General features: G+C 42.0%; 1 protein-coding gene across 2 annotated transcripts in view; it reads left to right on the top strand.

Moving 5' to 3' along the window:
- Positions 1-2,533: 2,533 nt before the first annotated feature.
- The window catches only part of adgra2 (adhesion G protein-coupled receptor A2), a 35,108-nt gene continuing 22,103 nt past the window's right edge, over positions 2,534-15,538 (top strand). For both annotated transcript variants that reach the window (XM_054610195.1, XM_054610194.1), the window contains exon 1: positions 2,534-3,190. In XM_054610195.1, coding sequence (XP_054466170.1) covers positions 2,889-3,190 — 302 coding nt within the window. In that variant the 5' untranslated portion in view covers positions 2,534-2,888. The remainder of the gene's footprint in view (positions 3,191-15,538) is intronic.

Here is a 15,538-nt window from a genome sequence, read left to right as displayed (position 1 = left end):
TCTGGATGCCATTAAGTACAATTTGATGTAATGTGCAGTTCGGGACGTGACATTTTAAATGGAAACTGTGCTCTCCAGATGAGAGAGATTTGGGCCTTGTGGAGTTGGAGGGGGGTGTTGTACTTGAAGCCTTATTTAACAGCTTGGATAAACAGCCCTCTGTTTCGTTGCTGAGCAGGCGCCCATCCACTCCTTGTGCTTTCTTTCAATAATCATGCTGGCTCTCTGAGCCCGCTCCAATGTACAGTATCATATACAGGAATAACAAACCTGGGGTCCACTGTGCGGGTCAGAGCACAGTGCACCATTATACTGCCGAGCATGCTCGCATGACTGAGGTGCCTGAAGTTTGGGTATGTCAGTGAACACATGTCAAGCCCAATTGCATAAAGTCCCTTTTCAATAGCTTTCCTGCTTCACCTTCTCATATTTTGAAATTGTTTCCAGATTTGAACAGCTACAGCCTCCGTCCTACCGGGCGTCTCGTATTTAATAAAGTATTTTTAAAACAGAAATCGTTGGAGTCAGGGTCATTTACTTTGGGAACATTCCATATACACAGGCAAAAAATGTGAAAAGGAGCTCTTGAGGAAGTTTACATGATCCTCTGTATTTTTTGGACCGAGCGTGATCCTTTCATGGAGGAAAATGTCATATTTCAAAAAATGTATTATTCTTTCAACAAAAGATTTGAGTTATTTTTCTCTCAGAGTATTGCTACATTTAAAAGTGTGAACATGCCGTTGATCTTCATACTGTATATTATACCTACTTTGACAATATAAACAGTACATGGTGAGCACAGAACAACACTCACTGTTAATTTTGAATTGGGCTTTGAATTGGTCCTTATTATGGTTCAGCAGCTTAGTTTGGCTTGTTAGAACTGCAAAAACTAATTTGCATTCAGAGATAGGGTCACTTTAATTGCTCTTTTGTATCTATCTATTGCAATGTTTTATAGGTAGCTTGCTGTTGGCAATTACCTGCAAGTGGACATTAAAACCACTGCTTCTGGGCTATACAAATATGACACTATAACTCATTAAGATAAAAAAAATATCATAAAAGTACCCTTTACAATATGGTCAGTAATGACAGTCTCATCTTATTTTCCAGACTCATTTTATTTTCAAGATCAAACTGTTCGCTGCTGTTGTAACTCTGCAGCAACAATATAGAAAATAGTGAAGTGTATCTATAAAAGTCTTTACTTCCCCTGCTTCCCGCTGATTGAATTAAAAGCCTTTGATCTGCTGAAACACACAATACACAAGAGACCCTCAGCGTTCATTCATAACTTTAGTTTGAGCTCCCAATGCAGACGCACATTGAAATCAAGACCTTCCAGTCTTCTACAACGTGGATGGAAACAGCCAATTAAAAACCAGTCAGCAACAAAACAACAACAATATGGTATATTCAAAATAATTTAAATCCCATAAAATCTTCCAGTATTTCATAAAAAAAATACCCATGGTCTTCTTCTTTGCTCCATAACGTTTTCTCTTATGACATTATAGGGTTTGCATGTTGTTGCATTTACAGAATTTAGGCCACTGCCTGTCTTTTTATTAAAATAACCTATAGGATTACATCAGCATGATGAGGTAATACATCTTTATTCTCTTACAAAAGAGGAGCAAAATATTAATAACAAACAGTACCAGTCAAAAGTTTGGACACTCCTTCTCATTCAACTACTTTGAAGAATCTAAAATATAAAACATATTCTGGTTTGTTGAGCATTTGTTTGTTTACCACATAATTCCATATGTGTTCCTTCATAGTTTGGATGTCTTCAATATTAATCTACAATGTAGAAAAAAATAAAAATAAAAACAAAGAAAAACCATTGAATGAGAAGATGTGTCCAAACTTTTGACTGGTACTGTACATATTTCCACTTTTAGATTTTGAGTTGCAAAAGTCTGCAACATACATTACGTTTTTTTGTTTTGTTTTTGTGCAGTTTACCATTTAATTTAGGTCAACAACAATACATACAATAGCCTACTGGACTGGACGTTTGATGAAGACGTGTGGAGTGACTTCAGGTGGGTTTTCCCCTCTCTCTCTCTCTCTCTCTCTCTCTCTAATGGGGCTGTCTGCGCTAGGACCGCGGGGACCAGAGCGCAGACGCAGACGGAATGGGCGCACTTGGGGTAGTAACTAAGTGAGTTTGAGTGTGACAGAGGCAAGCAGGCAAAACCGCTAGCTTTTTGGGGAATTACACAGAAGCCGATCGTGACCAGCTCACTTTTTTTGTCTTAACGAACTTTTTTTTTTGTTTTATTTTCCTGGATTGAGTTTATTTTAAATTGCGCTTGAGAGAAGTCCATACGGGGACCTAAGGGATCCGGAGAAACACAGAGGAAAACTTTTTTAAAGCAGCGACACAACTGACAAAAAGTTTGAGGATATACTCCCCCCCCCCCCCCCTCCCTCTAACTTCTTCATTTAGATGATCTGGAGGTGACTGTATAGTTGTACCTCATCAACATCTGGATTAATTTGAAGAGTGGGAGGCGGTAGTCTGGGCTCTTCCAAAGTGATGTAAATCTCTCAAAGTAATTAATACAACTAGGAACTTTTAACCTCAGAATACTGCGCTTGTTTATCCGTTTTGATGGACTTACGCATCCCTTGAATGTGATCTACCATTTGGACCAAGGGAAGTTGCGCGCCTGGACTGCCATGGCATAACGGGACACTCTTGAAAAAAAACCAAAGGGGGCTGAATATTTCTGAATTGACCGGATGACGCGTGTCCATTGTTTATCGGAGTGTCTCTAAGTTTGCCACTCATTCAAGACCTCATTCAAGATCATCTAGTTTCCTCTCGCTCTCCTTTACGCGCTCCGAGATCTTAATGGTGGAGATATGGGATGACTGGAGGCGGGGGTGCAGCTGAGGTGAGATCCAGCCGAAGGACAATGTTCACGCCCGGCGTTGGCATCCCTCTGCTGCCGGGGCGTCTGGTACTGATGCTGCTCCTGCTGTCCGCCTCCGAGCCAAAGCTCTCCCAGGCCTGTCCCGGGCTGCTCGCCTCCAACAGCGGCTGCAGCTGCACGGGCGAGCGGTCCAAAACGCACGGTGTCCAGGCGCTCGGGAGTCGGGTCAGCTGCAGTAAAGAGGAGCTGACTGAACCTCCGGATGCCGGCCTGCTGCCCAACAGGACCGTCACTCTGTGAGTAAAACAGTGTTTCCATGTGATATCAAAGGATTTAACTGGATGAATGTTTAGTTTTAATGGTTCATTTTGCATGAATGCATAAAGCAAAGTGAGGGTACAGGGATTCGATCAGGCCTCACACACCCATCACTCTGAACCCATGACCTTAGGTTTAACTGTATTGAGGACTTTGACGCAGTAATAAGGCTTGTTAGGTCAGAAGTTTACATCTTGATCTAGTTTAACTCTGTAGTGGAGGGCTGAGCGTTGCCTCTCTGTGAAACATTAAGAAGATCATTGAGAGGGGCAGGCTGACTGTAGCCATCATACGGCCCTGCCTCTTTGACACAACTCTGTCACTTTAAATTTGACTCTCAAGCAGATCTCAGCTCCCTCTTTTCTCCCACCACCACCACCAACACCAACACCACCACCTCCCTGTGCACATGGTCCAGCTGACTTGGCCTTGCAAACCTAGAATAAACAAAAACACATTCTGAATATTTTATATCTGTACTTTACTGGTGGGTTGGCTCCTACTTTTTAATGCAGTTACACCCTGTCTCACAATCGCCTTCTGGTGAGGAAAAAAAACCAACCTAAACTATTTGGTGAGAGCTGGACAGCACTGATTCTGGGCCAGTTTAGTGGGATGTTTTTTAAATACTGTTCTTAGTGTTTGGACAAAACTTGAAAGGGGCCACATCACGGACCAAATCACGCTATCTCTCATGACGGATGGACTACCAATCTATCAGTGACACATTTTTTGGGATGTTTTTTTTTTTCTTAGTTCACTTTCTTCACAGCAGCTCAGACTTTCTGAAGTTGTTTCTCGTTCCCACAGTATGTTACTGTCTCTGTATTCATGACCCAGTTGGAGCAATGCTCGCTGCACATGGGCACAGTAAAAAAAAAAAGCATGTTCAACTGCCCCCACTGCAGCGAGCATATGAGGTGAAGTAAGGGATTTATGCCCCAGGATAGCTTAAAGCCAGCCAGCAGTCCATTTATAGGGCCTTATGTTTCTTCCTTAATAAAAGCAGAATAAACATCTGGGGAACACATTGCTGGAAACCATAGGGGAGAAAAAAAAGAGGCTAGGGTGGCAGTGGTCGAGGTGATTGAAGATAATCTTCCATACCGGCATCTACTAATTTTGGTTGAGTTGTTTTTGTGCAGATGTTTAGCGTTCTGATTCACTTTTACGAGGCTATGAACGAGGGACAAAAATTCCGCCCATAATCCGCCATTTTACCTTTACCTTACCCAGGAACTCTGGTGTCTGGAAAGTTCATTTTCCTGAAGATTTGGTTAGTTCCTCAAGCGCCCATGCTCCCATCGTTGCTCATGACATTACCTCCAGATGTGGAATGTGAGAAGTTGTGTTGATATTCGTGTTATTCCTGACATTCCTCAGTCTGTTCAGAGACCGCAGACAGTATCCGAGGTGCAGCATGGGAGCTGTCCCTCGTGCCCTGCGCCGCCTCGGTCTCTCCCCACATCGGATGGCCTGACAGCCAGCCCTCGCTGGCCTGTCTCCTGGGGCAGCCTGGAGGAATGCTCTCCTCCATGCTGAGCAGGCAAGGGCTGGAGGACACCAGGCCCAGGGCTTCCGGGGCCGGCTGCTACGTGTAATGCACAACAGCTGGCCCCTGTGAACATTCCAGCTGAGGCCCCTCAGCCTCATGGGAAATCCCAACGGGGATTTGTTTATTAAAACTATTAGTCGGCTGTTTGTTGTTCCTGCCAGCTAAAAAGGAGCAACCGGTCGCCCTATCACCTCTTCTTTTGGCTCGTCAATGCCTGTGCTGCACTTTGATTACATTAGTGCGTGTCAGATAATACACTCTACCATTTCTATAAACTCACGTTATCACTCGTTTAATGATGCTTGGTGCTATTCTCAGCCTTCCGCCATTAGCTCCAGTCTTCGTGCCCCACTTTCCCTCTTTTTCTTTATCTCCAGCTCCCCATTTCTCTCCCCTTCCCACCCCCTCTATCATGAGTTCATCCACACGCAGTAACTCTCAACCTAAATATTTAGTCGTCTTGGTAGGAAACTGCCATGTCCAAACTCCTTCCAGATGTGAGCCTGTGCAGGCTTGTTTTTAGGCCTAATTATGCACGGCTGCAAAGGAGCTGGATCACTGGGAGAGGAAGAGGAACGGAAGGGAAGAGAGGGGAAAATAGATAAGAGGGTGAGAGCGTAAACTGCAGTTGTTGATGGGCAAGCAGGAATGAATGACGGAAGGTGAAAGGAGGCTGAAGTGAAGGACAAAGTTGAGTTTGAGGGGTAAAAGAAGTGGGAAGAGGGGAACAAAGAAAGAGAGCAGAGAAAGAGAGAGGATGGAGGAGGGAGAGGAGAAGCTTGGCAGGCGGTTCAGAGGGATGTGCCCCTGGAGACTGAAAACTCCCCAGCCCCTGACTAGCAGATCTTCGACACTGGGGTGAGAGGGAAGAGGAGGAGGAGGTAGTGTAGCGGCATTGCTCCACTTCCAAGGCATTGCTCCATGTCTCTATTATTATTATTAGTGTCCTGTGTGTAAGAGGAACTTTTGTTATTCCGGTGATGGAAAAAAAATGGATACATATATCATACACATTCAGCCTTAAGCCGCCAAACACACAGAACAATAATTCCTTTCTCAGTGCTGTGTGATGGCAGCTGTGTTTTAATGGATAGCAGGCAAATGAAGAGTACAGTGGCAGACTATGTGTGACTATGTGTGAACGCGCTGGTGTCTCATAGCTTGTGGTTTTTACCCCAGTCAAAACCCTTCTCCTCCCTTGATGTATTTTGTTGTCATCATACTCAGTGACTGATGGCTTTCGGCTCAGTGGGTGCCGGCCTGAACGAGTTGGCACAGATGCTCAGGGTGGGGGGTCAGCGTGCCCGTCCTTGGCCTGATGCCCCCTCACCCAAAACAGCTGCAATGCAAGACAGTTGCTCCCTGCGTGGTTGCACTTGATCCCAGTATGTGGAAGTTGCTGGCTGGTTGTCAGGGGTTCAAGATAAAAATATTCCAACTAGGGCAGTAATATTTTTATCAGTAAGGGTCACTGTCGTAAGTTGTTAAAGTTCCAGTTCATACTCGGGAGTTTGTTGCTGAAAAAGCTTTCTCTTAAAAGCAATAGTTAGTACAGTTATTCGTTTTCTTGCCTAGATTCAGATGAGAAGATTGATACCATTCTTTTTATAGAGAATGGTATCAATCTTCTCATTCCTTCAGCACGTTTGATGACTTATGAAACAACAATGATTTATGAGAATTGTTTTATTTAACTTATTGCTGGTTCGATGGCCAGAATGTTCAATAACAATATAGGTCATTTCATATATCGATAATAATATTTATCACAATACAGCAGGTTTTCTGGTAATTAAATAAATAAATAGTCCTTAGTTATTATAAATTTAGACGACATATTTGGGTATCTCGATATGATTTCATTGAAAGACAATAAATGACCATGTTGAATTATGGCCCAGCCCTTATCTAAAACACAACCAAGTTTAATCTGCCACTGGAAAGGTTGATTGTGTTTATTTAAGGCGTCTTTTGTTGGAGAGGACAGTCTTGTCTTTACACTAAACCCACATTTGTCAGTTTCCTGTATTCACTTTTAGTTCCATACAACCAAACCCCACTCAGTCTGTTACCGTTTCCTGAATTTGGTGAGTCTTCTTAGTCTCTGTTCACTCAAGGTAACTCACCTCATCAGTATAATTGATTGCCTATAAAATGAATCTGTGTTCTCTTTAGTCACATCTTCGGTCCCTTACTTGTGGTCCATGTGCAGACAGAAACCAAAGGGCCAGCAGATGTGCCTGTGGTTTATGTTGGGTCTGTGAGTCAGTATGTGTTGAGACGGGAGTATATCAATGCAACATCCTAAAGAGTCATCTTATCAGCGACCGGAGAATTCTAATAGCGGTATAGAGCATTTTACCCCCAGGCATTCCTGCAGCGATAGGGTTTATTTATGCGGGGAAAGGTGTTGAGAGGAGGGGGAGTGGGCTCTCCTCTGCACATGTTAGGTGGGGCAGCGGTCAGCAATAAATCAAAAAAGCAAACAAAGGCCTGACACTGGATACTCTGGGCTTCATACTCAGCTGCAGCACCTGCCAATGCCACACAAGCCCTGGGTTTTATTTTGCCCTCGGAGGTCAAGGGAACATGAGTGGAGAGAGTGGGACATCTCCACACACCTACCACTCTGTACTGTAGCTGCATCACCGTTTGGATGATGAATGTGAATTTCACTTATCACCTCGTTGTGTTTGTTGATTAAAGGCTGCGATATTTCAAAACCTAGCAAAAACAGAGAGCTGTGTTGTCATAGTAATCTCATACCCCCAAGTGGCTTTTTGTTATTTTAGTTTTTCCTTCCACGCCGCTTTCTTCTTATCTTACTCCAAAAATGCCTGACTTTGACTTTTCGTTGCCAGCGCTAACTTCCCTCTCCCTGCGTCTGACCACAGCGGCCCCCAAAGTTCCTGCTCTAGGTCGACAACACATGGATGCAGACGGAGATAATGGGTGTCTATAGTGGGAATGCCTGTGGCTTCAGTGTGTGTGTGTGTGTGTGTGTGTGTGTGTGTGTGTGTGTGTGTGTGTGTGTGTGTGTGTGTGTGTGTGTGTGTGTGTGCGTGTGTGTGTTAGTGTTGCTGATATTCCTTATCCTGAGAACTAATACATGATAATAGCGCAGTCATCTACTGGGCTTGCTAATGTAATCTGAGTACTCCTGAGTTACTTTTTGATTACTCTCATTTAACATTTCTTTAATAAGTCTCTTAAAAAAGTGAACCATGAACTCACAGAGATTAGTATCCATATTTAAGAAACCTTCATGATTTTAAAAAAGTTAAACAACTCTTTTTTACTTTTAGTTTTGTGTACTTATTCAACAGATAAGTATATTTGAAAGTTTCTGTAAGATAAAGTCCTGTAAAGTCTTTGGACAGAGCTGTTTCCCCTGTTTCCAGTCTTTATGCTAAGCTTATCCATAAGTTTTTTTAGACATCTATCGTTTGAAAGTAACTTCTTTTACAAACATGTTTCAGCTGTATCGTAAAACGAAGGGTCAAGTCAATCACACATACACAGAGGTTTTTAACTACCAGTTTCACATTGACTAAAGGGACAACTAAATGAAAGCAAAGGTACTCACATATCCAATTTTAGTTTTAGTTTATCAATATAAATTGTGGCTACTTTTAATTATCTGATAACATGTAAAACTACCAACAACAAATCCTTTTTGTAATTCATCACTCAAACACATTTTAATGTTGAGTATGCTATTAAAGTCCCACAAGATATTAAAAATATGTCATTAACATAGTGTTAGCTATTGTTCCTTCGGTAAGGATGAGTTGGTTTACAGCTCTGATCAAATTTTTTTTTTTAGTCAGTTGTGAAATAAAGCAATTAGCTTTATTAAAATTTATGTTGATGGACTAAACCAACGTTTAAAGTCACAGTATGAATTATTCCTTCAGCTGAAATCAAGTCAATCTTTGGAAAGCATGTTGGTTTACCATATTTTTTATAATACGTGACTCATCATTGATTATTAAACTCTGGTAAACTGGTGTCTAAACTGGTTGATGTGCAGTAATGAGGATTGTGATTCTCAATACCCTGCGATCACACAGAAAGAAAATAAGCTACAAACAAAAACACAACCTTCTCACTGATGCTTTTAAAGACAGCGTGAGAGTATCTGGGGCAGAAAGATTTCAGCCAGCCTTTGTAAAAAGCAGCCTGATTTTCCCAGCAGTCTTTGCTCTGGAGCAAAAAACAGAGGCTGGTTATGAGACAGAACAATGAGACAATGTTAGCCAGGCATACACCACATTCCACTCACTGTCTGAAAAGGCTAAATTCACTAAATTGCCTCATTAAATGTGTAAAAACAATTTAGACAGTGATTAAACTGACTATTGTGTTCCTGCTCTGCAGCCGTAAACCTTCCTATTTGGTTCGTCTTTACTTGTCTTTGACTCTAAATATTACAATAATCTATTACAGCTTTACAGTGAGGCGCTGGTATTTCAACTCATGCTCTCTGGTTTCTAATATTCACAGCAGCTACTTGTTTACATCTTTAAAGTTCACTGGTAGTCCAACTTTGGTAAACTGTGTATAGATGGCACAAGAACCGCTCTTCATGGACAGTTCCTGTTAGCAGAACTCAGTGAATTGTGTCTAATAAGACAAACTCCAAGTGGGGGACCTTCCTCTCCAGAGTGTGTACTCTGTGTGTGTGTTGGTCTGTTTTCCTGTGCACACACACACACATATGGGAAGGGCGTGCATGGCCACAGCTCTCAAAATAGTCTTCAGTCCTCCCCTCTCTAATTAGAGACATTTCGAAAACCCATATTTTAATTTTAGACTAGTAGCTTTTGGACCACTTGTGCACACACACACATACACACATCGAGTTAAACATGCACACTTTCCATATAAATAAATCTGATAGGTCACACACTTGAAAATCTTTGCACACACACACACACACACACACACACACACACACACACACACACACACACACACACACACACACACACACACACACACACACACACACACACACACACATAACCACAACCCACAAAGCCTTACTCCCTGGGCCAGCCTGGTTACCCAAGCACAATGCAGTATACTCTATAATAAGTGGTTGCACATATCAAATGCAGGAGCTCACTCCCCGTATCTAGCCTCAAGGCAGGAAAGTATGATGATAAAGCAAAGTAATGCCGAGATTTCTCCACATACTATTACCCACCAAACTCATTTATTTGTCGCTTTAACGTTCATGACAAGAATCTATTCCACCCCTTAAATGTAGCTTCGCTTGCCCTCCTCTCCCTGTTTGATCACTGAATTACTCAATCAGGGTTCACAAAGAATATTTCATGAAAAAATATTTTGCATGCAATTACATGGATGCTCCTTTCCACGACAGGCGGTAAATGGGGCTTGTATCTTGGCAGCGTTCCCTTGGTGGCTGCGACAAGCCCTCCGGTGGGTCAGGCACAATGGGCACATTCACATCTTGACATGCATTTGCTGCTAAAGTGCCCGTTGTGCTCGAGGACATTTAGTCTCTCTGTTGCACTCAGTGCCGTGACTCTCTGAGGACAGGCTCAGGGTGCAAGGGGCTCCCGGTGACCGTCGGCTTAGGTGGCTCTCCATCTTTTTACAACGAAAGGGTTAAGCTATTTGGACGGACCCAAGCGCTGGATTGTGCAGGGCGCAGTCTGGAGGCCTCTTATAAAGTACTTATTGTAACAAAGATGACACAGCCACCTCCCAGTCTGAGAGATCTCTCTGCGTATGCTCTCTTTCATTCCTCCTCCCTCAACCTTCCTCTTCTTGTCTCCGCAAAGTGTCCATTAGCAAGAGAGGGACTGAGAGACAAGGGTCGAGTTCAACTGATGCAGGCTTTTGAAGCCTGACACAAAAACTGTCAACATTCACGAATGTGCAACAGTCACTGGAAATGTCGTTAAATTGGATCATTTTCATACTATAAATTGAATAATCATTTATTTTAATCAACTCATGCACAACCCGCACAGTAGCAAATCTATAATATACAATCAAACCATCTACCCAACATTCATTATATTGAAGTTTGTTGACACAGACTGGCCAATATGAACTTTTTATAGTTTTATTTTTTTCACAGCCCATTTCCTGAAAATACAATATGCTTTACCAAAACTATAAACACAAAAAAAGCCACACTGTGTCCAGCCAAACCTCAGACATAAGAGAAAATTAAACACTTTACCCCAAATATGTCATCTTTCATCCAAATGAAAGTACAGATTACTTCTTGCCTTTGGATTCCAAACAGAGACTGCCAAATACAGTAACACTACTGAAATACGTGAAAAACTACTAGAATGAATTGCAACGCAGGCTTTTCCAGACGAGTGTGCAATTTGCTAGTATTTGGTTTTGGTTGAGACTTACTTCCATCATCTTGCATGGTGTTTACACCGTCCACCAACTTTTATAACAGCAGGCATTCAGCAGTAATAGTAGTGATTGCCTTTTTCACTGAATACATTTTGACAAATCACAGTAGCAAAAGCACAAGTGTAAATGATAAAGTCAATGTTGGCTTAATTCCTTTTAGGTATTTCAGGGTCCTGGTATTGTACACACTGCCTCTCCATCACACTCACATGGTTTACTGGGACACATGAGTTAGTAACACCTCTACTTTAGCTTCTATGCCAAGTCACAAGGCCTATTTGGGTTAAAACTAGAGGTTGACCGATTTTGAAAGGCCAATATAACAACGAAAGTTTGGAGCAGGAAAAAGCTAATTAATTAGCCAATACCTATCAAGAGCTGATAGTGTTGTGTTATATATTCTGGAGATAACTTTTGTGCGGGGGAATAAACTGAAAATGGGTCAGTTATGACCTCAGCTTTCTGTCAAATCAGCTTTTTCTGGGATTGCAAAGTTTGATCCCACATATTCTAACCCTATGGTAATAATATTGTGTTGTTTTTTTCATGTAGTTGAGAATCACTCCCTGGTATATAATAAAAGGTATGCACCATACTACCAGCAGACCAAGTGCATGTAGCAGTGACACACTCACACACATACACACACTCACACACATACACACACATCGTGTGACATGTCATGACCCTGAATTCTCAGCCACTAATGAAGGTCAACACTAATTACTGCTGCAAGTCTGTCGCCACGGGAGCCCCAACTCAGCAAGGGGATGTGTGTAAGATTTAAAGAAGTTCCATACAATAGATGTCTTAGCATAATGTGAATACACTTAATATTGCAGGCTGCACTAATTTGTTTATTTTGAAGCTGGTTTACCGCTAGACTTTGGTCAAATATGTGTATATCACATGTGACATCTTTGACTTTAGACCCCATTATTTTTGATAGATTAGCATAAGGATGAAAATTGGGAAACAGCCAGTCTGGATCCGTCCAAAAGGGAAACTAAATCCTCCCACCAGCTCCTCTAAAGCTCTCTACTTAACACGTCGTAACTCACTCGTTAGATACAGTACAAAAAAACCTAAGTGTAAAAACAATTTGTAGTTTTATGTGGAGTAATGTGCAAGACTATTTCTTGGCTGGGGCTAAACTCATTATTGTATTCTATTGTTCTTCTCACATAACTTTTAGCTGTAAGTAAATGTATGTTACCTAAATGTCAAACTATTTGTTTAAATCAAACAGCATTTAAAGAGACCAGAGCCATTACACAAGTATGATCATATTATCTGTTCTGACAGTCTTAACCTCAGCTTATAACTCACTTTAAAATGGAATTCTTTGATTGAGGCCGGTGTCTGTGAGCCTGAACTGCAGTGCATCGTCAAATTTGCTTTTGATCTATTAGACCAGGCATTTGGACGGAGTTAGCGGCCTTCAGGAAAAACCTGCTAACAGCCAAATTAAGTAATACTGTTTTTAATCCATCGTTTTGGTTCGACCACAATATTTAGTTGATCCACTATGTCCGTCCTCATTACTCCGAGTTCAATGTGTGTGATGTGTATATAAAGAGAAATGCTGCCATGTCCACTTAGTTCTCCCCTGTGAACCGCCAGGATATTTGAAATGCTACTCTGGCGGGAAGAAAGCTGCTCAAATGGAAAGCGAAGAGGGAAAATGCAGTAAAACACACTGATGGTTTTGTACGAAAGTGTTCTCAGCTGTGACATACGCAAATTCAAGTGCTCACACACAATGCTGTGCTGTTAGTGTAAAAAGTACATAATCGTATTGCTTTCAGCAGAATGTAATTACCTCTTAGGAAAGCTCCCTCAAGGCTAAATTATTTTCTTTTTTATTCATATGAACTTAAGCACTGCTGTACACACCAGCTTGTGCATTATCAAATCAGCATGCTAATTAAACCAGGCTTAATTCAATAAGGACGCTCTGAGACTTTCATTGAAAAGTGCTCTCATTATCTGGCTCCCATTGGTCTACGATTTGGGACTGGATTTATGGACATTACTAATCTCTTTCAAGGGTTCTTGTCTTTCACCTTGCGTGTGGTCCTCGAGGGTAAGAGACTTATCCAAAGTTAAATGATGTTTACACAGTGGCCCATCGGGTTGTTTTGACTCTCTTTATTAAGCTGAACCTGCATCCTTCTGTCTCTGTTGGCCGTGAAGCGCTTGATCAACACTTGTGGTTGAGGTAGATCGTCTAATCAGCACTCTGCACACTGTTTTATTCATGACCAACATCCAGTCACACTGCAGAAGCTCCAGTGGTTTTGCTGGTGATGCTGAAGAAATGCTCGGAACTAAAATGAAACATAGATATTATTAAAAAGAATAATACATAGGTAATGAGCGCAAGCGGTTTAGCCTGCAGATGAATTCTTATTCAATTTAAATCCTTCCTTAAGACTCTTATTCTGTTTGTGGTTTGCTGTAGAGGCCTGCAGCTACATGGAGCTCACTGTCTGAGTCCAGAATGCCTGAATATTTAGAGGGCAACAGAGGCCAATTGGAATCAGCGCTTTTCACTCAGATGTATCACATTCATGTCCTGGACTAAATGCCAAACCAGGATGGAGCATTTCCTGTATGCTTCCCACTTCTGAAAAAATCAAACAAAAAAAAGATTTAAGTGTTTTCTAGTAGGGAGACTGGAGGAAGGGTGCAAAGATCTTAACACGGAATCTTTGGTGATAGCCGACCGCAAACGGGACATCCTGTTGAGTTAGGGTCCGCAGCATTCCAGCTGTGGTTGGGACAGGATGGTTTTCCCTCACTGTCCCTCTGCACCAGGCTGCGATCTGGAAAGCTGAAAGGACTCTGTTCAGCTGCCGTCTGTGTTGCTGTCGTACACCGCACAGCAGGCCTTCCCAGCTCCACCACAGAGATGATTCCTCTGTGAAATGATTGGTTGACAATGACCCAAAACCAAAACCAGCTGGAAGAAGCATGCTTCTTTTGATAGACAGCTACAGTTTACAACACACACAGGTACAGATGTGTACAAACACACACACATCCGGTCTTCCCCCAGACCTGAGGCAGTATGTTACAGCTACACTGCCTCGTTTCCAGTTAGGAGTCAGTGGGAAGAGCGGATGTAAATCAGTGAGCAAATACGATTTGCGACATGCTGTCATGCCCCTGTGTGGCCCTCGAAGGCTTTGTGGGTTGAGGAAGCAAATTGAGAGAAAACCAACAAAGTGAGTGGCACGGTGCAGGGAGGAGCTGCTGTGGTTAACTAGACAAGACTCTTTTTATGGTTTTTACTTTTTTCACACTCTGTCACGCACCAAGGAAAACCATAAGCTAACACTTAGCAAAGCACTTGATTCTGACACATCAAGCATACTTGTAGCAGTCATTTATTTAATAAATTATTAATTGAAATGGACACAAAAAATATTTCATTTCTCATATGCATGTGTTTGCACAAATATATAAAGTTTGCTTTGAAAACACCATGTTTGTTTGAATAGATCTCTCCTAACATCTGGGCTGTGGGGATGCATTTCCATCTATGTATAAGGGCACCTTGGATATGTGTCACATTAAAATATCAGTTTGAACTTTTGTAGTAAAACACAATTGCATCCTGATATTTGAGACTTCTATATGTATTCATTTTCCCTTCAGAGTTGAAGGCAATATAAAACACAGCAGCACATGAAGTAAGGTAGTGATATAAATGTGCTTTCCATGTCTTCTGTGGTTCTACTGAACCTGTTTAACATAAGGGAAGAACCGGTGTCTGTTCTTCTGTTTGACCTGGCTTTTTTCATATGACCTCTGTGCTTTTTGATCTTCATGTAAATGAATTAGATGAAATGGGTGAATGGGATCCTGGAGCCTGACATGTGGCCCTGGTTGTTGTTTTTTTCCATAGATTAGATGGATTCAATTAGCCCGTCTGATTTCTCAGAGGCCTTTGTGGTATGAGAGGGTTAAGTGAATGACAGATGCCATCCACGGTCTGGACTGAGTTATCACACTGTCGTGCCATGCACCATACAGTTATTGCTCTTGAAAGCAGATTAATCCAATCTGCCATCTGATCTGTCACTTATGCAAAAAGAAAAGAAGCCACTGTTTACAGTAAGGCCTCAGAAGCAGTACAGAGCAGACGCTAAGCCTCCAAGTAGTAAACCTCTATGATTAAGAAGCTACTCTTCTTTGCTTGTAACGCTCTGTTAATATTTTGTATACTCCAGTGATGAAGTGATGAACTCTTATGCCCCAGCTATCACCTGCCTCCAGACACTGCTCCATCTGTCTGATGGCTGCCCGGGAAGTGCTCTCTTTACAACCCCTGACCTCTGAAACCGGGTTC

The sequence above is a fragment of the Anoplopoma fimbria genome, chromosome 13 (assembly GCF_027596085.1).
Source record: "Anoplopoma fimbria isolate UVic2021 breed Golden Eagle Sablefish chromosome 13, Afim_UVic_2022, whole genome shotgun sequence".
NCBI lineage: Eukaryota > Metazoa > Chordata > Actinopteri > Perciformes > Anoplopomatidae > Anoplopoma > Anoplopoma fimbria.
Note: the sequence above shows the minus strand (reverse complement) of the source record. Positions and strands in the feature narration are given on the sequence as shown.